Genomic DNA, 27,138 nt, shown 5'->3' on the forward strand with positions numbered 1-27,138 from the left:
CTATTGTATTCCTTTTTAAATGTTTCCAGAGTTGTATTTTGTGTAATTCATTTGTGACAGAAACAACCAAATTACTGTGTTTTCGGTAATGAACAGTTCTTTAGTATTTTGTCAAAAGGAGTAATTTGAATGAACTATACACACTATACACACACACAAAAACCGCCCAGGTCAGTTATTTGGTAACCCAATTCAGGTTAAATAGTTGACAGAAGACATGGTGTTTTTTGACCCAGCAAGTTGGTAAATAACCCAGCATGTTGGTTGGTTAGGATAAGAAAAGATGTGTTAATATAACCATCGGTGGTGTTACCCAGCAACCTGGTATTATGCACTTATTCAACAGGTTGTTTTCAGGGTGCAAGACCCAGTAGGGTTGGCTTCAGATTAATGACATCGACCACCAATGATTAAAACAAAGCAATTCTTATTCAATTTTGTAGAGTGAAAATTTAAATTGTCTCTGAAATATTTGCATAACATATCCTAATTAAAAATTAATATCCTTGTTTGCATATCCCAACATTCAGATATGATGTTAGGCTATTAATTATTTAAATTTCACATCCCTGAGACACAATGTTGGGATATGTATTAATTACATTCGAAGTGCCTTGTCATGCTGAGACAAGTTAGTGTCTATCCATAACAGCAATACAACTGAACAAAGGAACCAGAATGTTATTTACTCTCATGAGAAGCCAAAGTGCCCAAAAGCAAACCCCTACAATCTTTCAGTTTGACATTCCAAAATCTTCAAAATCCACCATCAATAACAAACCAACTGGAACATCTTAACATCTGCATATATCTTTTTTTTTTGTAGATATGTTTTAGTTATATATGCCTTTACTCTAGTATCTGTAAGTCAAATGGTTAATATGTAAGCCCTGCAAAAAAACTCAACCCGAAGGGTTGGGAATGCCCTGCCCAGAGGAACATTGCCCCTTGATAAGCCAGCTGGTGTGGAGTCTTTGGACACGAAACTGGACAATTACAGTTGTACTCGTAATGTCAGTTTGACTGGGCACACATCATGGCAGGAACACACTGTGACTGAACACTGTAGCGCATCGCGTGCCTTGGTTGGACAACACAGTTGGCATTTAATACTCCTAGTTGGTCGAAACATCACTTTCTACTGAACCAGATTAGGCTTAATACTTCTGACCAGGTATCAGACCCTGACCATCCTGAGCCGTTACCCTGTTAAGTCGTCATGGAGGCTGGAGCCCGGGTTCAACTTCTGCACCTAGATGTGTATGTGGACGAGAAGACGCCTTGCGGCGGAGTCCTACAGCTCCTTGGGAGACTAAGGCCCCAGTGGAAACCAAAGGACATCAAAATGAAGGCAAGTGACCAGTATAAAGGTATCATGGCACATTCAACGCATCAGTGTCCCAGTGGACAGAAACTGACAAAACATGTACAATTATATCATAGCAGTTAAATTTCAAGCAGGGCTTGCTGTTTAAGAAAATGTCAACTACAAACTGAAGGTGAAAAGTATTTCTATTTTGAAGAGCAACATTCTACCTTGGTTTTCTGATCTTGGGCATTGAACCTTGTACATTTTTAACTGACATTCCCTTTAAACCTCAACCAGATACTCAGAAGTAGTATCTTCTGCCGGAAGTTTGCACATCAAAGAAACCATACATATCATATTACAAAAAAACGTCTGTCCTCGGCTATCCTAGTTTCTCTTAAGAACATCACTCCATTCGTGCAAACAGTGGGCCAATCTCCCAGAGAAATAGGGTCTGTGTTTGTCAGAGTCACAATGGAGAGGCACAGTGACCTCTCTAAGCACACAATTACTGAGAGGTGATGGCTTACCCCCAGAGTTCCCAATCACATATTGTCTGTGTCTTTGGGTTTCTAGGGACTTCTAAAAAAAAGATAGACAATCTTTGTTTATATTGACAAAACTAGGAAAAAGGGTATACATACAGTATCTCACAAAAGTGAGTACACCCCTCATATTTTTGCTAATATTTTATTATACCTTTAAATGTGACAACACTGAAGAAATCACACTTTGCTACAATGTAAAGTAGTTAGTGTACAGCTTGTATAACAGTGCAAATTTAGTGTCCCCTTAAAATAACACAACACAGCCATTAATGACTAAACCGCTGGCAACAAAAGTGAGTACACCCCTAAGTGAAAATGTCCAAATTGGGCCCAAAGTGTCAATATTTTGTGTGGTCACTATTATTTTCCAGCACTGCCTTAACCCTCTTGGGTATGGAGTTCACCAGAGCTTCACAGGTTGCCACTGGAGTCCTCTTCAACTCCTCCACCTTCCTATTGAGGATGGCCCCCAAATGCTCAATAGGGTTTAGGTCTGGAGACTTGCTTGGCCAGTCCATCACCTTTACCCTCATCTTCTTTAGTAAGGCAGTGGTCGTCTTGGAGGTGTGTTTGGGGTCATTATCATGTTGGAATACTGCCCTGCGGCCCAGTCTTCGGAGGGGATCATGCTCTGCTTCAGTATGTCACAGTACATGTAGGCATTCATGGTTCCCTCAATGAACTGTAGCTCCCCAGTGCCGGCAGCACTCATTCAGCCCCAGACCATGACACTCCCACCACCATGCTTGACTGTATGCAAGACACATTTGTCTTTGTACTCCTCACCTGGTTGCCGCCAAACACGCTTGACACCATCTGAATCAAATAGGTTTATCTTGGTCTCATCAGACCACAGGACATGGTTCCAGTAATCCATGTCCTTAGTCTGCTTGTGTTCAGCAAACTGTTTGCGGGCTTTCTTGTCCATTATCTTCAGAAGAGGCTTCCTTCTGGTACGGCAGCCAAGGAGACCAATATGATTCAGTGTGTGGCACATAGTCTGAGCACTGACAGGCTGACCCCCCACCTCTTCAACCTCTGCAGCAATGCTGGCAGCACTCATACATCTATTTCCAAAAGACAACCTCTGGATATGACGATGAGTACATGCACTCAACTTCTTTGGTCGACCATGGCAAGGCCTGTTCTGAGTGGAACCTTTCCTGTTAAACCACTGTTTGGTCTTGGCCACCAAGCTGCAGCTCAGTTTCAAGGTGTTGGCAATCTTCTTATAGCCTAGGCCATCTTTATGTATAGCAACAATTCTTTTTTCCGATCCTCAGAGAGTTCTTTGCCATGAGGTGCAATGTTGAATTTCCAGTGACCAGTATGAGGGAGTATGAGAGAGATAACACTAAATTGAACACACCTGCTCCCCATTCACACCTGAGACCTTGTAACACTAATGAGTCACATGACACCGGGGAGGGAAAATGGCTAATTGGGCCCAATTTGGAAATTTTCACTTAGGGGTGTACTCGTTGTAGTTGCCAGCGGTTTAGACATTAATGGCTGTGTGTTGAGTTATTTTGAGGGGACAGCAAATTTACACTGTTATACAAGCTGTACACTCACTACTTTACATTGTAGCAAAGTGTCATTTCTTCAGTATTTGCACAAATGTGAGGGGTGTTCTCACTTTTGTGAGATATTGTTTATCACATGGATGTCTGAAAACACCTCAAACTGAAAACTTCCTCAAGTTTCTTTGCTGTGACTCGCTGACCAACATGTTTCAGCATAATTCTGAGGATGAGTTGAATATATACAGTTAGGTTCGGAAAGATATTGCACACTGAAACAAGTTTTGTTATTTTGTCTGTTTACCAAAATATATTCAAGTTACAATTAACAACACCGATCAGCCATAACATTATGACCACTGACATGTGAAGTGAAAAACATGGGCGGCCAAGGCTCATTGATGCACTTGGGGAGCAAAGGCTGGCCTGTGTGGTCTGATCCAACAGACGAGATACGGTAGCTCAAATTGCTGAAAAAGTGAATGCTGGTACTGCAGACAGGTTTCAGAAAACACAGTGCATCGCAGTTTGTTACGTATGGGGCTACGTACCTGCAGACCGGTCAGGGTGCCAATGCTGACCCATTCACTCCTGAAAGCGCCTACAATGGGCACGTGAGCATCAGAACTGGACCACGGAGCAATGGAAGAAGGTGGCCTGGTCTGATGAATCACATTTCCACCAGGATGCTCTATGGGAAGGAGGCAAGCCGACGGAGGCAGTGTGATGCTTTGGGCAATGTTCTGCTGGGAAACTTTGGGTCCGGATATCATGTGGATGTTACTTTGACACGTACAAACTTCCAACGCATTGTTGCAGACAATGTGCACCATTTCATGGCAATGGTATTCCCTGATGACATTGGCCTCTTTCAGCAGGATAATGCACCCTGCCACAAAGCAAAAATGGTTCAGGAATGGTTTGAGGAACACAACAATGAGTTCAAGGTGTTGACCTGACCTCCAAATTCCCCAGATCTCAATCCAATCAAGCATCTGTGGGATGGGCTGAACACACAAGTACGATCCATGGAGGACCCACCTCGCAACTTACAGGACTTGAAGGATCTGCTGCTAATGTCTTGGTGCCAGATACCACAGCACACCTTCAGAGGTCTAGTGAAGTCCATGCCTTTACGGGTCAGGGCTGTTTTGGCGGCAACAAGGGGACCTACATAATATTAGGCAAGTGGTCATGATGTTATGGCTGATCGGTGTATGTTCATAATCTGTAAGTAGAATCACTGTCATATCTCAGTTAGCCATGAAACTTCAAGATTGAATACAAATATTTTTGATGACAAGGGGTCCGTATTGGCACATACATGATGTATACAAATTTAGGGGACCAGTTTTGGCTTAACAGCAAATGCATCTATAAACTATTAGATAGCGACAGCTATCTTTGACTGACTCAATGGACGGTGGAACCCCATTCTGCATTTACCCAATTCATGTTAAAATATAAAATGGTTACAATAAGGATTGACTATTAACTTTTGTTAAAGGTCATTGCAGAGCATATCTATTATGTCAAAAGCCTCTTCTAGACTGTGTTTTGTGAACAGAAATACATGTTTCGCCCAATTGGCGTAGTGACAGTCACTGCCTTTCAGTTAGATGCGTCATTGCAAGACCAGGGTTTGAATACTGTTCCAGCCCAGAGGTTCTGTGTAGGGAGGTGCAATTGGCCAACACTCTCCAGTTCTGGGAGGTTAGCAACCAAATATGTTTCCTTGCCTTGTCGCGCTCTACTTGTGGCCTTTTGGATGGTTGTTATCTCAGTCGAGGCTCAAAGAGTTCAATCCTTCACATAAGATTCCATTCTAAACTTTCTGGTTGAATGAGCAGCATGATAAAGACCAGAACAGCATTGGATGTGCTTCTGAAGGCTCATACAGTGCCTTGCCGAAGTATTCCATCCCCAACTCTCTTATATTACAAATAGTAATACAAGTAATACAAATGCATAGATTAGATATAGATGTTTTATATCCACGTTTTTGGATATCCCAGTGTGCATAAAATCTGATTAAGAAGTGGAAAATTCATCAATACACAGTTACTGCCAAAAAGGCAGTCCATCAAAATTCAACATTCATACAAGGAGAAGCAAACAGTCACTTTGAAGAAGCTACAGAGTTCAGTGGAAGGCAAGTAGCATAAGAGTGCTCTAGTCAACCATAACAAGACCTTTGCATACGGCTGGTTTGTATGGGACGATGGGCAAGAGAAAAGGTGTTCCCCATGTTCGCAAGAATGCAACAGTTTGAATGCACATCAGATGGGATCAAGATAGAGCATTTTGGCAAAAACTCTAGGTGCTATGTGTCAAGCAAAACAAACAATGCCCATGCGTCAACACACAATGTCCCTATAGTGAAGTTTGGTAATGGCGGCATCATGCTGTGGAAATTGTCACCAGCAGGAATTGAGAATTTTGTTAAAATTTAAGCAAGAATAGACAGAGAAAAATAGATGGAAATACTGCTTCACTCTAAAGAACTGATGCTTGGAAGGAAATTCACAAGATAATGATCCTAAGCACAAGGCCAAAGTAACACTAGTTTCTGATGGACAAAAAACTCTATCAGTGGCCCAGACAATATCTTGATCTCAATACCATTGAGAATCTGTGGCATTATTTGAAAATGTCCATCTACAAGCATTGTCCCACCAACCAGAAAAACCTGGAGTAAATTTGCCAAGAACAATGGGCAGAAATCCCTCCAACACTATCTGCAAAGCTGGTACATACCATCCAAAAAATACTTAAAGCAGTAATTGCAGCAAAAGGTGGCTCTACCAAATATTAATGTGTGGGGTTGAATGTGTTACCTTTGCACATTGTTCTTACAAATATTTCCCAACAAAAGGTCACTTTACAAGAATTGAGTTTGAGTTTCAGTGTTTTCAAATAAAATATCAAATAGAAAAAATGGCAGTGCACCATTTGAAATTCAGTATATGAGAGAATTGGGCAGGGGTTTCAATACTTTTGGAAGGCAATGTATTTGCCCATCAACAGTCCAAAGCCTGATAATTGGACATGACAAAAATTTGTTAAATATTTAATATAATAAATAACACTGATTGTGAGCCCACAAAAGGTTGATTCTAACTAATATACCACCTCACACAGAGGCTTTGTGAATGCATGTTCCATGGCTTTATAGTGAACAAAATAGGTTACAACTTTGATTTCCTGCTCAGACATACCAGGCCAGTCTGATGACAAAAGCCTGTCGAATTTGACCCAAATATCTTGTGTTAGCTGTGGTGTGTTTGTTTAAGTGGCTTTCAATTCAGCACTATGAATACTTCATCAAATGTCAAGACAACCATGTTTGTTCTCTGCCGCTCTCGATTAAACATTGTGTTACATGCAGCCCCTTCTGGGTTTGAACAGACCATAAGGGACACTGGGAGTAAGACAATGCTGAGCAGGGAGTGAATAGAAACAAACTTGGAATGATGATCCCTTGCTACAGTAGCAAACACGGCCATTGCAGACTAGTCTGAAGACTTGAGTTCTGTGTGGAGGTTCAGATATCACTGACTGTGTCATCCAAAATAAAGGCAATGTCAGTTATGCAATTGCTTTTAAAGAGAATGTATGACAATGTTAGGATAAACATGTATGTTCTATTAAATCCCCCAGAACATGACAGGGCAGTAGCAATATGTGGTTGCGAGTCAAGATTGTTTCGACTCGTCTACTCCATTATCGCTATCCTGTCGCTGTTGTCTTGTGTTAAGATGTTCACTGAGGGCATCACCAACCAGCTGGTGGGCTGTTACGTGGGCTCGCTCCAGGAGTCGGAGATTGTGCTGGTACGTGTGTACGGGAAGATGACTGAGCTCTACGTGGACCGGGACAGAGAGGTAGAGATGTTCAAGATACTGCACGCTCACGACTGTGGCCCACAGATCTACTGCAGCTTTCAGAATGGCATCTGCTACGAGTTTGTGAGGGGGACCACATTGGAAGACTCGCTGCTCACACAACCATCCATCTATAGGTATCTGTCGAAAGTTATAGCTGTAAACATTCATAGATCAGGAAGGAAACATAAACCGAATTAGAAAAAATACACTTTATGTAAAGGCCATATGCATAACACATTATATAGCATTATGCATGTACCCATATTGCAATATAATACAGTAATAATGCAGTATAAGCATTATAGACACTCGTAAAATCTCATGAAGACTTGTAATGCTCTATACAAATACTCATAATGCATATGTTTAATTATGTACAGAAACAGTTCTTCACCGTTACTGGGAAATCATTCCTCAACGATCATACAGCAATAATAATCAACACTGTGATTGATGTAAAAGATGGGGTCAATGAGCAGCAAATCCCTATTAGTGCATCATAATCTTTTTCATTGTGTGTTATGGCATTCTTATAAGCCACTATTAATTCATCTTTGATTGCTTCAGGTATAGTGATGAAATCTCTAATCATACAAACATAATACACCATATGACATTACTATAACATTATAAAGTTGTCATTGTCTGCATTCAGTAAAGTGAAATGTTCTGCACATTTTATATTGACACAACACAAAATCTTTCATACTCTACTTTATTCTACAAGTTGAATAACAAAACATTAATTGCCACACAGTCCAACAGCTAGTAATTTAGCACTTCAAATACATTTACAACAATTGTCCAAAAAAGAAAGAATGCAAATATGAAGACCTGCAAGTCTGTTTTATCCAAAACAATGTAACATACATTGTGTAAGGATCTACATTAGCAACAGAGGACCACAAGTCAATCGTATTTATAGAAAATATATGTTATTTAGCTCGCTGTATCCCAAAACATTAAAAGGTCTTACATTTGATGCTGTAAACCAAGTGTACGTTTTGTTGTTGCTTGATTGAAAGTACTGCACAAAACCCCTATTGAACAAGAGGCAATCAAACAGTCAGTAAGTCGCTCTTCTAGGCCGGCTCCACTTATGTGGTGCAGCAAAAAACGGATATGAAGGTAAAACACAAATTTCTCAGCACAGAGGTTGAAACATTTATAACCAATTGCCACTAGATGGACATAAAAATAATTTTACCATCTTGACAAAGAACAGAACGTCTATGTTGCACAGTAAGATAGGAGTTCTTAATATCTCTATCTCTCAAAACAATGGATATTTTGCATCCGGAACCTCATTTTCCAAGTCTATAGCAATGAAATGAGGTTACTAGACCGGAAACAAACTTTGTAAAATACATATAGCATTAATGAAAATATATGAAAATGCATTATAAAAATATTATTTTCTGATTCTGACATCCTTAGCTAGTAAACAAATTTTCACTTGAATGGACACTCCGAAACAGGCCTTTTCATGCAGTTTAGACCAGCAGAGAAGGCCTTGCTGCCCCTTTGAACCACTCTAGACTTTTCAAGTTCTGAACTAACTTTGTTTGAATTGGGTCAATTTCAACTGATTCTGTGTGCAGTTATATATCAACCTCCGAAATACAATAAGAACTTAATCTTTGACTTTTCTGAATTCCTGTCTGAAATGACGCCGAAATATGACTGGATTTCAATCTTAGGAGACATGAACATCCATGCATGTTGTCCTGCAAATCAACGGGCAAATGACTTTTTAAGTCTTATTGATGGTTTTAACCTTTCACAGTGTGTATCTGGTCCCACACACATCCATGGTCATACATTAGACCTTGTTTTATTGTGCGTTGTACCGGTTTTTAACGTAGATACATACAATGCTGTTTTCTCTGATCATGCACCTGTTTTATTTGATGTTTCCCTTCCCTGTCATACTGTAACGCAATACGCTCCACCTCGTATCTGCAGGATGACTAAAACCGCCATTGCTATTCAATTCTCTGATGCTTTTAATATTGCTAGGGAGACTATTGGATCCTCTCCTTGTCAAAATACAGCAGAGTTAGCCTCTTCTTTTATATCCACAAGCCACTACATTCTTGACACCGTTGTGCAACATAAATCCATGCACTCCAAACCTAAATCTGAACCGTGGATAAATGACTTAACTCGTGCTGAGTGTAGGAAAGCTGAGCGCAAATGGAAGAAAGACAACCTTATAAAATGGAAGAAAGTTGTCTTATAACATTCTTAAAGAAAGTTGGCACAATTATCAGAGAATTGTTAAAGCTGAGAAGACTCAGTACCTCTCAAATATTTATTTTTTTAAACTCTCACAAACCTCATGTTCTTTTCAGTATTATTAACACTGTTCTTAATACTCTCGAATCCACTTATCATGAACTCATCTCCTAAGGCATGTGAAAAATTTCTCCATGTTTTCGTGGACAAGATTGCCACCATTAGAGCAAGCATCTCACCTCCCGTTTTTGACCCCTCCATTTCCATAGAATGTACAGCTGTTTTCACCCAGTTTGAACTTCTCTTTTTCTACTTTTAAAAATATTGTTGGACAAACAAAACCCTCAGGTTCTCCCACTGACATTGTCCCACCTATCCTTGAGGTGTTCCATTCTGGTTTTAAAGCATTTAATAGCACAGAATCTGCACTTTTAAGAGTTTTTAACAATCTTTTAATCTCAACTGACTCTAGAGATTTGGCGATCCTTGTGCTTTGAGATCTCACTGTTGCGTTTGACACAGCTGACCACAATGTCCTCATTTCTCACCTAGAGCACGACGTGGGGATTAAGGGCACTGCTTTAGAATGGTTTAGATAATATCTGTCTGAGAGGGATTTAGGACTCAGCATTGGTGGCTCTACTTCACTCTCTTTGTCCCTCACTTGTGGAGTTCCCCAAGGTTTGATTCTAGGGCCAATTCTTTTTGCCCTCCTTTTGCTTCCCCTTGGATCCATCTTGAAAAGACACAACGTCAGCTTCCATTTTTACACAGAGGACTCTCAAATCTACTTGCCTATTAAAAGAAATGGTAGCTCCTTATAAAGATTGCTTGACTGTTTTAATGACATCAAAGCCTGGATGGCCTTACATTTTTAAAACTTTAATAAGAGCAAAACTGATGTCATGATATGTAGACTCAGAGGTGCTTCTGTTGCCTTTCAAATGGAACCCTATGTTAAGTCTGTTGCAAGAAACCTTGGCGAAAAATTGACTGTTATTATAAACTGGAGAAACAGATTAATTCTGTTGTGAAAGCTGGCTTCTTTCAACTTAAGTTTCTTACTAAGCCACTTTTATCCTTCACACATTTTGAGAGGGCTATACATGCTTTTATCACAACACGCCTCGTTAGCCAGTCTCCCTCTCTCGACTACAATTGGTTAAAAATGTTGCCGCTCGTCTCTTTACAGGAACTCGTAAGCGAGACCACATCTCCCCTGTTCTGACTGGCATCCAGCCTTCCTGTTTTGGCTTTTAACTCAGTATGAGAGTTGTATATTGCTTTTTAGTGATTGATTGTTTTATTTATTTATGTATTCATTTTCGTTTTTTCATGTGAATATACAGCACTTTGGTCAACCTGGTTGTTTTTAAATGTGCTTTATAAATAAAGTTGGATTGGATTGACATTTGACAACAACATACATATCACCCAGCAATCATCACTCCATATCTGTATTAAAAAAATATCAATATCAAATTATTAATTTAGTTAAATAGTTATTTATAGTTTATGTAGAATAAGCATATCATTTTGTTATAGATTGCTAGTGACTATTTTACCCAAGGAAATGAAAACCATGTTAGAAAAGGGTTTACCATTTGAGGGCATATATAGCAAATGGCTTCATATTCAATTTTATGTGAGTCCTTTTTTTAATATAGGCATATTTCTGAAGTAATAATCCATAATCCCACACACTCTATGGGCACTAGTGCGACTACACTGCCTGAATTGCCTATATTTACGCCTCTGTTCTAATAACCCTTTCTCTTAGTATTATAGTATTGTGTAGATTGATGACGAAAAAAACTAAGTATGTAATAATAAGGTTGAAATGTGCAGAATGTTTCCCTTTACTGAATGCAGACTATGACCACTTTATAATGTAATAGTAATGTCAGATGGTCTTTACTGAATGCAGACAATGACCATTTTATAATGTAATCGTAATGTCAGATGGTCTATACTGAATGCAGACAATGGCCACTTTATAATGTAATAGTAATGTCAGATGGCCTTTACTGAATGCAGACAATGGCCACTTTATAATGTAATAGTAATGTCAGATGGTCTTTACTGAATGCAGACAATGGCCACTTTATAATGTAATAGTAATGTCAGATGGTCTTTACTGAATGCAGACAATGACCACTTTATAATGTAATATTAATGTCAGATGGTCTTTACTGAATGCAGACAATGACCACTTTATAATGCTATAGTGATGTCATATAGTGTATTATGTTTGTGTGATTAAACATTTCAATTTACCTAAAGCAATCAAAGATGAATTAATAGTGGCTTATAAGTATGCTATAACACACCATGAAAAAGATTATGATGCACTATTAGTGATTGGCTGCTCATTCACACCATCTTTTAGATAAATCACAGTGTTGATAATTATTGCTGCATGATCCTTGAAGAAAGATTTCCCAATAATTGTGAAGCACTATGTTTCTGTACATAATTAAACATATGCATTATGAGTATTTGTATACAGTATCGTAAGTCTTCATGAGTCTTTACGATTGTCTATAACTATGCTTATACTGCATTTTTGCTATATAATATTGTAATATGAGTACATGTATAGTGCTGCATAATGTGTTATGCATATGGCCTTTAAATGAGTGTTATTAAATATATTTCCTAACACAGACTAAAACAAAGTAAAGTTTCCTACAAAAATCCATAATTATTGAAGCCCACTCATTGTGATATATGGGATAATATACTGTTGATTTGATACATTTAATATGCAGAACTGCAATTTTAGCTTTTCTGAAATCACTGGCAAGACAGGTGACTCATTTTAGAAAAGCTACAGAGGAAACAGCATGGAGCCATGTTCTTCTTTTGCTAGATAAGCCAGCATCATGACATGCTGTTTGTAATGTTTGATTTTCCATACACAAGTAATGGAAATGTCAATGACGCTGTAATTATTTAATGTCTGGATGTAGATATAGAGTTGGGTCATGTTCCCATTCATTTAATGAATAAAATAATGCAATGAGAAATTACATTTTGATCATTTACTGGGATGAGGATGATTTGTGGTTGAGTAGCGTTCAAAAACCATGTAAATCCTACAATTCACCAAAGCATGACTAGAATATCTGCAACCTGTTTATGTCTGACCTTAGACATGTGAACCATAATCTGAGTGAGACTGCTCTACAGGAGTGCAACAGACCCAACACAGATAACAATATAACATACAGTCATTACATTCATATACTGTACAGTTTGGTCCAGAAATATTTGGACACTGACAAAGTTTTCATAATTTTGGCTCTGTTCACCACCACAAGGGATTGAAACAACTGAGATGCAACTGAAGCGCAGACTTTCAGCTTTAATTCTAGGAATTGAACAGAAATATAGTATGAAACAATTAGGAATTGCAACCATTTTCATACACAGTTACTTTATTTCAGGGCCTCAAATGTAAGTGGACAAATCATTACACAATCATAAATAAAATGTTAATTTTTAATTATTTGTAGAAAATCCTTTGCAATCGGTTTGCAATGCATTTACTGCAGCTGTCTTCGTTTGGCTTTGGTTCGTGGGTCTTTCTGCCTTAAGTTTTATCTTCAGCTAGTGAAATGCATGCTCGATCAAGTTGAGATCAGGTGAAGAATATAACACTTCTTTGCCTTTAAAAACTCCTGGGTTGCTTTCACAGTGTGGTTTGAATCATTGTCCTTCTGTAAAGTGAAGCGCTGTCCAACCAACTTTGCTGAATTTGGCTGAATCTGAGCAGATAATCCCTATAAACCTCAGAATGTATCCGGCTGTGACTCAGTGCCATTGGAAGCCATGCATGGCCATGCCATCACATTGCCTCTACCGTGTTTTACAGATGATGTGGTATGCCGTTCCAAACCTTCTCCATACTTTTTCTTCCAATCATTCTGGTACAGGTTGTTCTTAGTTGTATCTGTCCAAAGAATGTTGTTCCAGAACTGGGATGGCTTTTTAAGATGTTTTTTGGCAAACTCTAAGCTGGCCTGTCTATTGAGGCTTATGAATGGTTTGCACCTTGTGGTGAACCTTCTGTATTTGCTCTTGTGAAATCTTCCCTTTATGGTAGACTTGGATAATGATATGCCTAGCTCCTGGAGAGTGTTGTTCACTTGGCTGATTGTTGTGAAGGGGTTTTTCTTTACCGTGGAGAGGATCCTTCAATCATCCACCACTGTTGTCTTCTGTGGACATGCCATTTTGTGTTGCAGAGCTCGCCAGTGTGTTCTTTTTTTTTTCAAATGGACCAAACTGTTGATTTGGCCACCCCTAACGTTCCTGCTATCTCTCTGCTGATTTTTTTTTTTTGCAGCCTGAAGATGGCCTATTTCACTTGCATTGACAGCTCCATTGACCGCCAGTTGGGGGTTCACAGAAACAGCTTCCAAATACGAATGCCTCAACTGGAATCAACTCAAGACCTTTTACATGCTTAATTGATGAAGAAATAAAGGAATGGCTCACACCTGACCATGAAACAGCATTTGACTCAATTGTCCAATTATTTTTGGTCCCTTGAAAAAGAGGGGGCTACATACTAAAGAGCTGTAATTCCTAAACCCTTCCTCAAGTTTGTGATTACTCTCAAATTAAAGCTGAGAGACTGCACTTTAAGCCCATATTCATAATTTAACTGTAACTTTAATATATTTTGGTATACATGTCCAATTATTTCCGGACCTAACTGTACATTCTGATTGGTCAAACTGTGCAATCAGGTTGTAATTACATATGTGGAATTCAATCATTGCCCTCAAATAATGAGTAGGCTTTACCAAATTGACTGTCTGTTTGTTGACAGAAATACTACCATATAAACTTGTTAAATGTCAAGTGAAGCTCCTTTACTATTTACAGAGTGTTCGACTGTGGAAATTAAATTTCTGTCTGACAGGGATATTTCGCAATTGACTCAAACTCTATTGACCGATCCTTTGCCCAGAATCCAGAGACGTCATCAGACTTTCAGACGTAAATGTTGCGTCATTGTTGTTTTGTTCAAACAAGGTTTGAGCTGTTGAAACAAAAAGCCCTTCAGCTCTTATTGCGCATGTTTCTGTGACACCATCCCAGCTGCCTTAAAGTGCAAGTAAAATCAACATCAAATCTTAGTAATGTTAATTACGTTTGTTTATACATCTGTGGATTGTGTCTGCATCAGGCATACACAGCAATGTATTCTTTGAAAGAAAATAATTGCGAAAACAGCTACCTTTGAACCATATATCTTTAGACATGCTGATATAATAATTTAGATGTGCTGATCATAAATCTAGAGCAGGTGATAACGGAAAACAGTCTGTAGAACAACATACCGGCCATACTTTTGATCTGTTTAAAACACATCTGCAACTAACACAAGAGTCTACCAACGTTAGGTTAATGTAGTTGGTGTCAAATCAATAACAGAGCGCTGTCTTCAAGAAAACTCATAAAGCTAGCTAGCACCTACCTACTTATAAACAGTGGCTTTCTAACTTTGGGTATATATGTTTGTTTTTGTAAGTCATGCAACGATTAGCCCAATCCCTTTCATTTTATACGAAGCAGCCAGGACTGAATTTTTGTCTTGGCAGCTTAGTACATTATGCTAGCATTCGTGACATAGTCGAACTTCCAAAAGTTCTGATCATTTATGCACAAAAAAACTTGATAGTTTAAAAATTTCAGAAAAATGAACTGCTTATCCATTTTTTAAATGTATTTCAATAACAGAGGCCATCCCTAATAAATACAAGCCAAAAGACAGACTTTTTTTAAGGGTCTTCAATGTTTTTGGGCACAAGATACTTTTTATTGCTTTTATTTAGATACATTCTACTCTTCCTTGCAGCTTTTACCTAGGTTAGTGTACAAGAGAAGTACTGCACTCCTATATTTACACATACCTGGGCAAATAAGGGTTAACTAAGACTATTAAATCCAATAATGATTTTCCCAAATATAATTTAGCAATTTTCCTAGTTCCCAGTTCTTTTTAATGATGTCTCTGTATGTATATTACTAATTAAAAGAAAAATTAATAAATGAGGTAACACTTTGTTTAGAGAGTCCAAAAGGTGTGCCTGCAGATGCTAAACAGATGGTTAAAGACATCCCAACCCTAACCATAATTCAATCCCTAACCTTAACCTTACCATGTCATTTATCCATTTGTCTCTCAGCTAATGTAGGCCTAATGTAGGCCTTCTTTTATATCTGTCGCGCAGATATACACTCACCTAAAGGATTATTAGGAATACCTGTTCAATTTCTCATTAATGCAATTATCTAATCAACAAATCACATGGCAGTTGCTTCAATGCATTTAGGGGTGTGGTCCTGGTCAAGACAATCTCCTGAACTCCAAACTGAATGTCAGAATGGGAAAGAAAGGTGATTTAAGCAATTTTGAGTGTGGCATGGTTGTTGGTGCCAGACGGATGGTCTGAGTATTTCACAATCTGCTCAGTTACTGGGATTTTCATGCATAACCATTTCTAGGGTTTACAAAGAATGGTGTGAAAAGGCAAAAAACATCCAGTATGCGGCAGTCCTGTGGGCGAAAATGGCTTGTTGATGCTAGACGTCAGAGGAGAATGGGCCGACTGATTGAAGCTGAAAGAAGAGCAACTTTGACTGAAATAACCACTCGTTACAACCGAGGTATGCAGCAAAGCATTTGTGAAGCCACAACACGCACAACCTTGAGACGGTTGGGCTACAACAGCAGTAGACCCCACCGGGTACCACCCATCTCCACTACAAATAGGAAAAAGAGGCTACAATGTGCACAAGCTAACCAAAATTGGACAGTTGAAGACTGGAAGAATGTTGCCTGGTCTGATGAGTCTCGATTTCAGAATTTGGCATAAACAGAATGAGAACATGGATCCATCATGCCTTGTTACCACTGTGCAGGCTGGTGGTGGTGGTGTAATGGTGTGGGGGATGTTTTCTTGGCACACTTTATGCCCCTTAGTGCCAATTGGGCATTGTTTAAATGCCACGGCCTACCTGAGCATTGTTTCTGACCATGTCCATCCCTTTATGACCACCATGTACCCAACCTCTGATGGCTACTTCCAGCAGGATAATGCACCATGTCACAAAGCTCGAATCATTTCAAATTGGTTTCTTGAACATGACAATGAGTTCACTGTACTGAAATGGCCCCCACAGTCACCAGATCTCAACCCAATAGAGCATCTTTGGGATGTGGTGGAACGGGAGCTTGGTGCCCTGGATGTGCATCCCACAAATCTCCATCAACTGCAAGATGCTATCCAATCAATATGGGCCAACATTTCTAAAGAATGCTTTCAGCACCTTGTTGAATCAATGCCACATAGAATTAAGGCAGTTCTGAAGGCGCAAGGGGGTCTAACACAGGATTAGTATGGTGTGAATCCTACACCTAATAACCCTTTAGGTGAGTGTATGTATCCACTTTGTCATTTCATAACTGTCAAAATACGCCCAAACATATAGTTCTGGGGAAAAAAAGCCACTGCACCTTTTTCTTTCCTTTCCAAAAAAGTTGTAAAGGAAGGTTTTGAGTGAGGAACAGATGGGTTAAAATGAAGAGACCACTGCAAATTGAACGCTTCTGTTCCTCACTCAAAACTTTCCTTTTCAACATTTTTGGAAGGGAAAGAAAAAGGTGCAGTGGTTTCTTAATTTTTTCCAGAGCTGTATGTTTAAGAGAATGATTGTGTAACATTACCTTTTATATGTGATGGTGGCAGTTGTGGTTAGTGATATTGTATTCAATTAAAAAACATTTGGTTAACCTTAACTCTATGTCATATTGTGATGGATGATAGACATTTAGTTAGTGTCAATTAATTCACTGTTAATTGGGAAATATTCTATCCCACTATCCCATTTGGAGGAGAGAGTTGTGGTCTTACAAATTGGAGAAATTTCAGTCTCAAGGTATCAATAGTTTTTTGTCAGCTTTAGTCTATACAAAATGAACAACTATTTACCCGTTTGGTTTCTAAATTAGATTTTTCTGAATTGTGTAAAAAAGAATTGATCCGATGGGCTCATGATCATGATCCTAGGACATGATCCTATGAACATGCATGGTTTTTCTACGTGTTCAGTTGTAGCAAATGGCATGTTTGTGCCAACATGAATGTACATGACATATTTTGTTTTTTAATTTTCAATGAATCAGCACACATTTCGAGTTACAAATTAACTCTATAACATTACAAAATGTAGAAAAAGTGAAGAGGTCTGTATACTTTTAGACAGCACTGCATGCCATGACTAAGTACATAATTAGAATTTAATATTTGTCATATGAAGGAAATTGTAGGAGGAGTCAGCTAGAAATTACACTGAAAAACAGAAATGTCTTATAATTGGGTTTAATTATGGACATGTATTCATAACATATAATTTAAAAGTAGTTTAGGAGAGAGAAAAATGTCCCTAATTGAAAGCAAAAAAGTCGCTTATGGGGTATGATAAATAACATTTAATTTTTCTCCAAATTTCTTATGTCCTAAAAATGTTAGACATTCCAGGGTTAGAAGCACTGTTGTTTCTATCTGACTGTGGGACCCAAGGCATTAAAAAAATTATGAAAAAAGTAAAACTTATTTTGATTTCAACTAATGTCTCTATCCCAAATCGAGGGATTCATCTATTAGGGGTTGATAACTCAGCATTCCAAAGCTACAAAATCATCATAGTGCTTTTAGAGTTCATGGAAAGATAAAAAATATATTGTTTTATTTTTCTTGTCTACAATTTTTGTGAGCAATATCTTGGCTCAGACTCCTCTGTAGTTATGTAATAAAAGGATACAACTTATTTTTCTACTGTAGATTGATTGCAAAAGAAATGGGAAAAATTCACTCGATCAAGCTTGAATCTGACAACCCGGCAGACAATATTTTGTGGAAGAAGATGGCTCAATTTCTCAAACTTGTCCAGAATGCTCATGGCAACACAACAGAACCACAAAGGTGAGTGAATGCATATCCATCCACTATTTTTTTGTTAAATGTTTTTTGGTCATGAAAAGCTGTCTAGTTTTTGCCCGTCGTCAGAGTTTGTTGATGGTGAAATCTAAATCGTTCAGCCGATCTTTACTGAAGTCTGAATCATTTAGACAGTCTTTTTCTGTCGCTATTAGTGCACACTGTATTGCCATCTTGGGACAGTGAAATTAAGCAGGGATTGGCCTATGGAGGAGGAGGGGGGAGTTATGTCTGTGGGAATAACATTGTGCTATCTTTGCAGGGGTCTCAAGGTGAAAGGTTAGAGGTTACTTCCAGACACTACAAAGAAAAACAGACATTAACTCGGTTTCCTCAAACACTCTCCCTTATCAGCCAAATGTCCAACATTGTTTAAGTTTGCTGCGAGGGGTCGGAAGTCCATACAAACTAGAGTCAAACTAGAGTCACAAAGTACTGGTCTGCTTTAACTCTTCAGATTAAAAGAACATCACTAGATTAGTCTACTATGTTCTTTCTGTTCTTTGTGTTTTGAAGGAAAAAGACAAGGCAATTAGCCATGGAGTAGGTCATCCATTTAACAGAGAAGAAGGATATTGGGACCTCTGATATCTGAGATGGAGTTAGCCTGTCTCTAGCAGTTTTAAAAAAAGGAGAATTTCACTTTTTCCACTTGACAGACTTCTTCACCCTAAAATAAGTTAATGGACCTACTATAATCCATGACTTAATTTTCTAAAATATAGCCATTACAAACGGCAGCCAACTTTAGCCACTGCTCGCTAAAAACAATGGAAGTAATAATAGCATGTGAGTGTGTTTTAAAGGCATACAATTAAATCTGTAGTTTTTCCATTCACTTAAAGGTGATTTGGCCAGTAAAAAATAAACATGTTTACACAGTCCCATTACTTTCATTTATTAGTAGCTAGCAGTCTAAAGTTAAAGTGTCTAAAGTTAGTTGGTTTATAAAGGCTCTTTAAATATAACTGAAGAATGGATTACAGTTTCCTGGCCAGTAAACTCCAGGGTGAGGAGCCATCCAATATCAAGTAATTAAAAGTGGTTATCTCTTTTAACATTGCTGAGAGGACAGAGCCAATCAACCTTCTGTCCTCTTCTAATACAGCTCTATTGTTTTGTGGTGTGACATTACACAGGGAGTGATATTTCATTAGGATCATTTCATTAAATATAAGCAATATAACAATTTTAATTTATACAGAAATTATACAGCCAAGTATTTTATATATAATGGTTTATGTTTAAGTTGTAGGCAATTAAAAAATGTAAGGGATTTCTACATTTTGCAGTGTTTCATTTTGCCAGCTTTCACCACAGTTGTACCGCATTCAGGAATCCAATAGATGGGGCTATATTGTGATACAATTTTAAGCAAGATGAGATGATCCACATTAAACTGTCAAAATATGAAATTGTTTACATAAATTATTCAAAGAATATGTTTGTGCTACAGCAAGGTTACACTAACAGGGTGAACACTGTCTTTAGACGTTTAGATGTATGGATAGATATTGACTTAACGGTGTTGTATTAACGGTGCAGTATCGTCCATCCATCCAAATCTTTTATTCTAAGTCATCCCACTTATGCATGAAATGTAAATTATTTATAGAACATTAAACATAACATGTAATTGGGCAGTAATGCTAAACATTTTGAAATGGCTCTTCACTACAATATTTTGGAGTTAGAGTGAGACTGTTTTCTTTGTTATGTTTAACCCAACAGGAAAGTGACATGAATTCATGTTGTTTTAAGTTTCATCTGAAGCCTCTACCAAAACCAAACAACCTTTGATTGTTTCCATAAGATACAATGTGTGCTCCTTAACCTAGAATGGATGTCCATACAAAGTTCAAATGCAAAGTGCAAAATATAGAATAATGTTCTATATATATATATATATATATATATATATATATATATATTGTGACATGTGACATGAATGAGCTCAAGAAAGCATTTTCATTGTTGCAAGGAGAAATTGTGCCCCTGTGCACACATATATTAAACAAAGAGTACATAATTCAATGTACAAGTACATATGGTTTAAAAACTGTATTTACCATGCTACACCCATGTTCAATTCAAATTTTCCTGCCAGCAACATCACCCACTGCCACAAGAGACCACACCCACTCACCCCATGGAGGCTCAGTTTAGCCATTGTCAATTCACCCCATACCCGGGGTTAGTTGTGCCAAGAGATAACTTCTTTTGTGGAAAGAAGTTTTAAAAACTGTGATTCATTTCTATTTGTTAGAACTAATATTATCGTGACAAAGTGTCACTGAATGTAAAAATGTCTCCATGTCTCACACTCTCCTCTACCAATAATGGAAAGATTCTCATTTTTCAGGGGGGTACACTCTTTTAACCTCTGTCTCACTCTGCGTTCTGACTGAACCGAGATAATATATAGCATTTATTGTGAATGGTAATCTCTGAGAACATTGCCTTCAAAAGCCACAATGCACGTAACTGGCTTTCAGATTGAATCCAGGCCCTTGTCACTGAGTGCCAAGAATTTGGAACCAAATACCAAACTTTTAATAACACACTATAAGTGAAATGTGTCCAAATATTTATGAAAAGGGGGGACTAGATATATTAAGTGCTTTCATTTCTAAATCAGATAAGTATGAATATGCGCTCATATAAAAGGTTACATTCTCTACCATCACCTCATATAAACTATTTGCTTGACTATAGAGCCAAATAAAAAATAAAAAAATCCCTGTTCAAATACATATGTAAGGAGGGGGTGTGGTTTTGAATATGATGAAGGGAGCTACAGAGGGAGATGGTGAGAAGCCATGGACACAAAAAAGCATTAGACAGACTTTTGTACTTGCGGAATGCATAAGTGCTTGCAAGGAATTGTGTCTTCTGAGGAAATGGTGAGAGAGGAAGGGGCTGCACCTGCAGAAGAGCTCCTCAGTCAGTCAGTCACCCGCTGGGGTTGGAGGCGGGGGAGCAGAGGAAGGAAAGAGGAGAACAGGAGACAAGATACATGTGGTTTTGAGGGGAGGGGACGCCACGGCAGAACAGGAGAGGAGAAGAGGGGAGAGAAAAGGACAGAGCAGGACAGAGGAGAACACGAGGAGAGAGGAAAGCAGTGCTAGAGAGACACAGCTGCACTGCAGTTCAGAGCAGAGCGCAGAAGCCTTGGAGAGCTGCCTCCCGCACCGCTCAAAGCCCTCCCGCTAATTCTCCCATTTAACACTCAACACAAACCACAGAACACTGCCATTCTCACTGCTGCTCCACTAGAGCTGTTAATCAGATGTAAATTAGGCACATTGATAACGAGCTGCCAGAGGAGGAAATTCCTCTAATTACTGGAGCTGGTTCTCTAGAAACAGAGACGTGAGAGGAGCTGGGAGGCAAGCAGCGTACTCCACAAACCCCTGCATCTAAAAGGGAGAGTTTGGCAAGAGGAGGGGGAGTGAGCGCAGTTACCGGAGTGCCGTTGAAATGTAAAGTCCAAGTTGTTTTGGTTGTTTTAAGTAATTTGAGTTATTTTCAAGATAAAATAATTAATAGGAAGGAATATTGTGAGTCTGACCATATATTGGCCTTTGAAAAAGTATTTGTTTTCTCAAATAGTATGATATACTTCTGCAAACATACAGAAAAGTGTATGCATTTTTAAAGAGAGATGGAATTCATGAACCACATTTAATATTACATATTTTCATGAATATTGATGATATTAAGATACTAAGAAATTGGCTATCGAAAGCTAATATATGATGCTGAGGACTCCACCACAGTCAGGGTTTGGGCTTTGGTTGTGCTAATTACCGTTGTGGGCCAGGAGTCTGAGGGGAACGGTGCATAATGGCCCAGCACCAGCAGGCTGTGGGGAGGTATCGTCAGTAGATATTAACTTGACAGATCTCGCTCTAGCGGCTTCCTTAAGCGGGTCGGGAGCCTACAAGCTAAACGGAGGTGGAGCAGGCAGAGTGAAAAGAAGCAGAACAGCTAGGCCAAAGAAATAGTTTGTCTATAAGGTAAATAGGAAGAAACGTAACTTTTTATAGTGTGCTATGTCATTTTTTGAAGCAGTGCATACAGTAATATTTTTAAATATGTGGAAAAGTAAAATAAATATAATAATAATAATAATACAGATATATGAAACTGCAAAATGCTTGTTATAATAAACTATGTTGCGGCTTTTCCCAGAAGCCCAAATACCTTAATAGGGACTTAATAAAGCCTTTATGTGTTCATCTAGAGTATTTTTTTTCCCCACAACCATAACAGAAAAACAAAAAAACAATTGACCAGAGCAAAACGCGATAATCTCCCATCCAAATGAGTGTGTACTGCTCAGGTTATAAGGAGGCACTTTGGGAAGGGAACAGGAAAATCTGTCTGGATTGTAAACAAGGGCCTACGCCTCTGCTTTTATTGTGCGTTCCTCACAGACACCACTAAATTATGCCGACAACTGTGTATAATAGCAAAGCAACTGTTTGTCCCCTTGCATAAATAGGTATAACAGTGTTTAAATTACTGACGATTGAAAAGAGACATAAAAATCATTAGAACTACACAGCGCTTACACAGCGTTTCCCAGGTGCATTTTCAAGAGGCGTTCGTGAATGTAAGACCTTTTTTGATTGATGGAGCTATCTCAAGAAGGAAAAACAAGACATTGTGAAGGCATGTACTGTAACTTCACAAGATGATATGTGGAGTGGTCTCGAGTCATAAACAACTTGTGTTGCTGTAAACGCACGCTGGCCTGGAGAATGCATCTGCAGCAAGGTTTCCCAAATGTAATGGTCTGCAACACTATTTTAATATCAAAATGTTCTTGCAAGAACACCAGTTGCTGTTTTAGTTTGGGATATGAACATCTATTAACAAACAATCTGATGCAGATACAACATGGCTTATAATATTGCCAAAGATGAGATGCCATTAACAAAGTTGAAATCAGCTTCCTTCCCAATCCAACGTATGTTAAAGAAACAATATGCGGTCTGTTTACTGGAATTATAGTAAACAGCATAAAGTGCTATATGCTGCGGATCAAGCTGCCTCGTCCCCTACATACTGAGATATCTCTACCCGAACGAATGTGTGAAGCACAGATCACAAGGTATGAGAAACCTGTCAATGGCCTTATTAGTGATGTGCTCAACACACTCACAGATGTGAAACAAAACACTGCATAATGGTATCGTGGTGTATCCGCTGCTAGACTTGTTTTTAAATGCATTATTAAAAACTATTTTGTAGCTAAAGGGGGTGAACAAAATAATGAAAACACCTAACAATAAACTCTGATCAGCCATAACATTAGGACCACTGACAGGAGAAGTAAATAACACTGATAATCTCATTATCATGGCACCTGTCAGTGGGTGGGATTTATTAGGCAGCAAGTCAACATTCTGTCCTCAATGTCGATGTGTTAGAAGCAGGAGAAATGGGCAAGCGTAAGGATCTGAGTGACTTTGGCAAGGGCCAAATTGTGATGACTAGAAGACTGGGTCAAAACATCTCCAAAACTACAGCCCTTGTGGGGTGTTCCCGGTCTGCAGTGGTCAGTACCTATCAAAAGTGGTCCAAGGAAGGAAAGGCGATGCCCCTTCTTGGCCACTCTCCACTGCCGAAAGTACCTACAATGGGCACATGAGCATCAGAACTGGACCACGGAGCAATGAAAGAAGGTGACCTAGTCTGATGAATCACATTTCCTTTTACATCACGTGGATGGCTGGGTGCGTGTGCGTCTCTTATCTGAAGAACACATGGCACCAGGATGCACTATGGGAAGGAGGTCAGCCGGCGGAGGCAGTGTGTTGCTTTGGGCAATGTTCTGCTGGGAAACCTTGGGTCCTGCCATTCATGTGGATGTTACTTTGACACGTACCACCTACCTGAGCATTGTTGCAGACCATGTGCACCATTTCATGGCAACGATAGTCCCTGATGGCATTGGACTCTTTCAGCAGGATAATGCGCCCTGCCACAAAGCAAAATGGTTCAGGAATGGTTTGAGGAACACAACGAGCTCAAGGTGTTGACTTTTAATTTTGCAGTTTTTGTGATGGATGCATCTGCAATTCATGGACCAACTGTTTGGCTTCTTTGGAACTGGCAGTTACAAAGAGGTTTAATCGAGCCAATTATAAAATGTCCTCTACAATTATTCCACCCATCCTTCACAGTGGGATGAGGTACATTTCTGCATGGCTATCTTAAGTTCTACGCCAAAGCCACTTCTGGTGTTTGTTTCCAAAAAAAGCTCAATTTTGGTCACATCTGACCATAAAACTCAGTCCCATTGAAAGTTGCTGATCATTTCATTTCAGATCATTTCATGCCAAAGATAATTTCTTTGGGTGCAACCAAATCATGTGATGTGCAACTGAGTCTTTCAGTTGCTGGCACCAGCACATGATTTGGTTTGATTAAGCATGAGTATTAAATTGTTATTTCACAACTACTTTGAATGTCAGTCTATGAGAAGAACTGGACAGTATCCATAAAAACAGAGAGTGGGGCTTTAGGTGTTCTAATGTATTACAAAACGCTGACTATAGAAGCAACTTCTTATCAGCTCAAGACAAAACATGCTTGAGTATGAGGTACAGTTATAGAATATGTTCAGACAGTAGAGGAGCACTGTCAAGTAGGAATGTCAAACAAAAAGTCACTTCAGCCTGAGTCAATAACCAGAAGCTGTCCATACAAATAAAGAATAATACTGTGAATTGTATTGGTCTAGTGGGTAGTAGCAGTTTAATTCATGTTGTAATATTTAATTGCTAAATTATTTTGTAAGCCGTTATCTGAATTTCTACACCAATCAGCCATAACATTATGACCACTGACAGGTCAAGTGAGTAACACTGATAATCTCGTTATCATGGCACCTGTCAGTGGGTGGGATATATTAGGCAGCAATTGAACGTTCTGTCCTCAAAGTTGATGTGTTAGAAGCAAGAAAAATGGGCAAGCATAAGGATCTGAGGGACTTTGAAAAGGGCCAAATTGTGATGGCTAGACGACTTGGTCAGAGCATCTCCAAAACTGCAGTCCTTCTGGGGTGTTCCTGGTCTGCAGTGGTCAGTACCTATCAAAAGTGGTCCAAGGAAAGAAAAGTGGTGAACCGGGGACAGGGTCATTGGTGGCCAAGGCTCACTGATGCACATGGGGAGTGAAGGCTGGTCCGTGTGGTCCGATCCAACAGACGAGCTACTGTAGCTCAAATGGCTGAAAAAGTTAATGCTGGAACTGATGGAAAGGTGTCAGAACACACAGTGCATTGCAGTTTGTTGCGTATGGGGCTGTGTAGCCGAAAACCAGTCAGAGTGCCCATGCTGACCCCTGACCACTGATGAAAGCACATACAATGGGCATGTGAGCATCAGAACTGGACCACAGAGCAATGGAAGGAGGTGACCTGGTCTGATGAATCACATTTTATTTTGCATCACATGGATGGCTGGGTGCAAACCTGGAGAACACATGGCACCAGGATGCACTATGGGAAGAAGGCAAGCTGGCGGAGGCAGTGTGTCCACCCTGCCACAAAGCAAATATGGTTCAGGAATGGTTTGAGGAACACAACAACGAGTTCCAGGTGTTGACTTGGCCTCCAAATTCCCCAGATCTCAATCCAATCGAGCGTCTGTGGGATGTGCTGGACAAACAAGTCCAATCCATGGAGGCCCCACCTCGCAACTTACAGGACTTAAAGGATCTGCTGCTAACGTCTTGGTCCCAGATACCACAGCACACCTTTAGAGGTCTAGTGGAGTCCATGCCTTGATGGGTCAGGGCTGTTTTGGTGGCAAAAAGGGGACCTACACAATATGAGGCAGGTGGTCATTATGTTCTGGCTGATCGGTGTATATCTGTTAATTGTACTATTATGAGGTTAACTGTAATTGTGAAATGTGGCATAATAGACAGCTACAGTAACAGCACAGCAGAAATGCAACAGTTAACTACTAGAAGTCAGCAGTTACCATCCTGGAGTCTTACACTCCTCAAAACATGTATTTTATTGCAATTAAAGGTACACATTAGTATAGTGTGATATACACCGTTACCATCCAAAGATCTAAATATACCGTGTTATGGTTGTTAGGCCATGTAATCCATTTAGATAAATAGTTGTAGATAAATATAAGTAGTTGCTCTATAGTGTGAGGTTATCTGTAATAAAAGACAAGTTGATGCATTTTAAAATAAACTATTGCCACAATGATTTCAGGTTTATAGTCTAGTCAGGTAACTAAATTCCATTGGCAAGCTTAAAAATCTACAAATTATATAAGCCTAGTAATTCATGCTAACACTCCATGTATCTGCCAAACAAATATTTTAGCATGTGTATGCCTTTTTAGACCTACTTACTAACATCAATAGCTTTCCAAGCTTACCCTCTGGAAATAAAGTACCCTCTGGAATTAATGAGGAATTGGTACGAAACATGATGTCATTTTATCTAATCTATGAATAGCTAATCATTGCGTTCATAGCTCTGTTTTTGAATTTGGGAGAGGCAAATGTTCTCCAGCTGCCGCTTATAGACGTTTTGTGGTTGTTTGAATTTCCAGATTTTCTTTTGTTTTACTGCGT

The 27,138-nt window shown here is 39.0% G+C and overlaps 1 protein-coding gene across 3 annotated transcripts in view; it reads left to right on the plus strand.

Moving 5' to 3' along the window:
• Positions 1-953: 953 nt before the first annotated feature.
• LOC105018465 (ethanolamine kinase 1) overlaps positions 954-27,138 on the plus strand; it is a 57,310-nt gene continuing 31,125 nt past the window's right edge. The window contains exons 1-3 of one of the 3 annotated variants that reach the window (XM_020040526.1): positions 954-1,351; positions 7,139-7,401; positions 18,367-18,507. In XM_020040526.1, coding sequence (XP_019896085.1) covers positions 1,220-1,351; positions 7,139-7,401; positions 18,367-18,507 — 536 coding nt within the window. In that variant the 5' untranslated portion in view covers positions 954-1,219. The remainder of the gene's footprint in view (positions 1,352-7,138; positions 7,402-18,366; positions 18,508-27,138) is intronic. The other 2 variants (XM_010883905.4, XM_020040527.1) reach the window with 2 other exon arrangements.

Source organism: Esox lucius, chromosome 19 (assembly GCF_011004845.1).
Source record: "Esox lucius isolate fEsoLuc1 chromosome 19, fEsoLuc1.pri, whole genome shotgun sequence".
In the NCBI taxonomy this organism is placed as follows: Eukaryota; Metazoa; Chordata; class Actinopteri; order Esociformes; family Esocidae; genus Esox; species Esox lucius.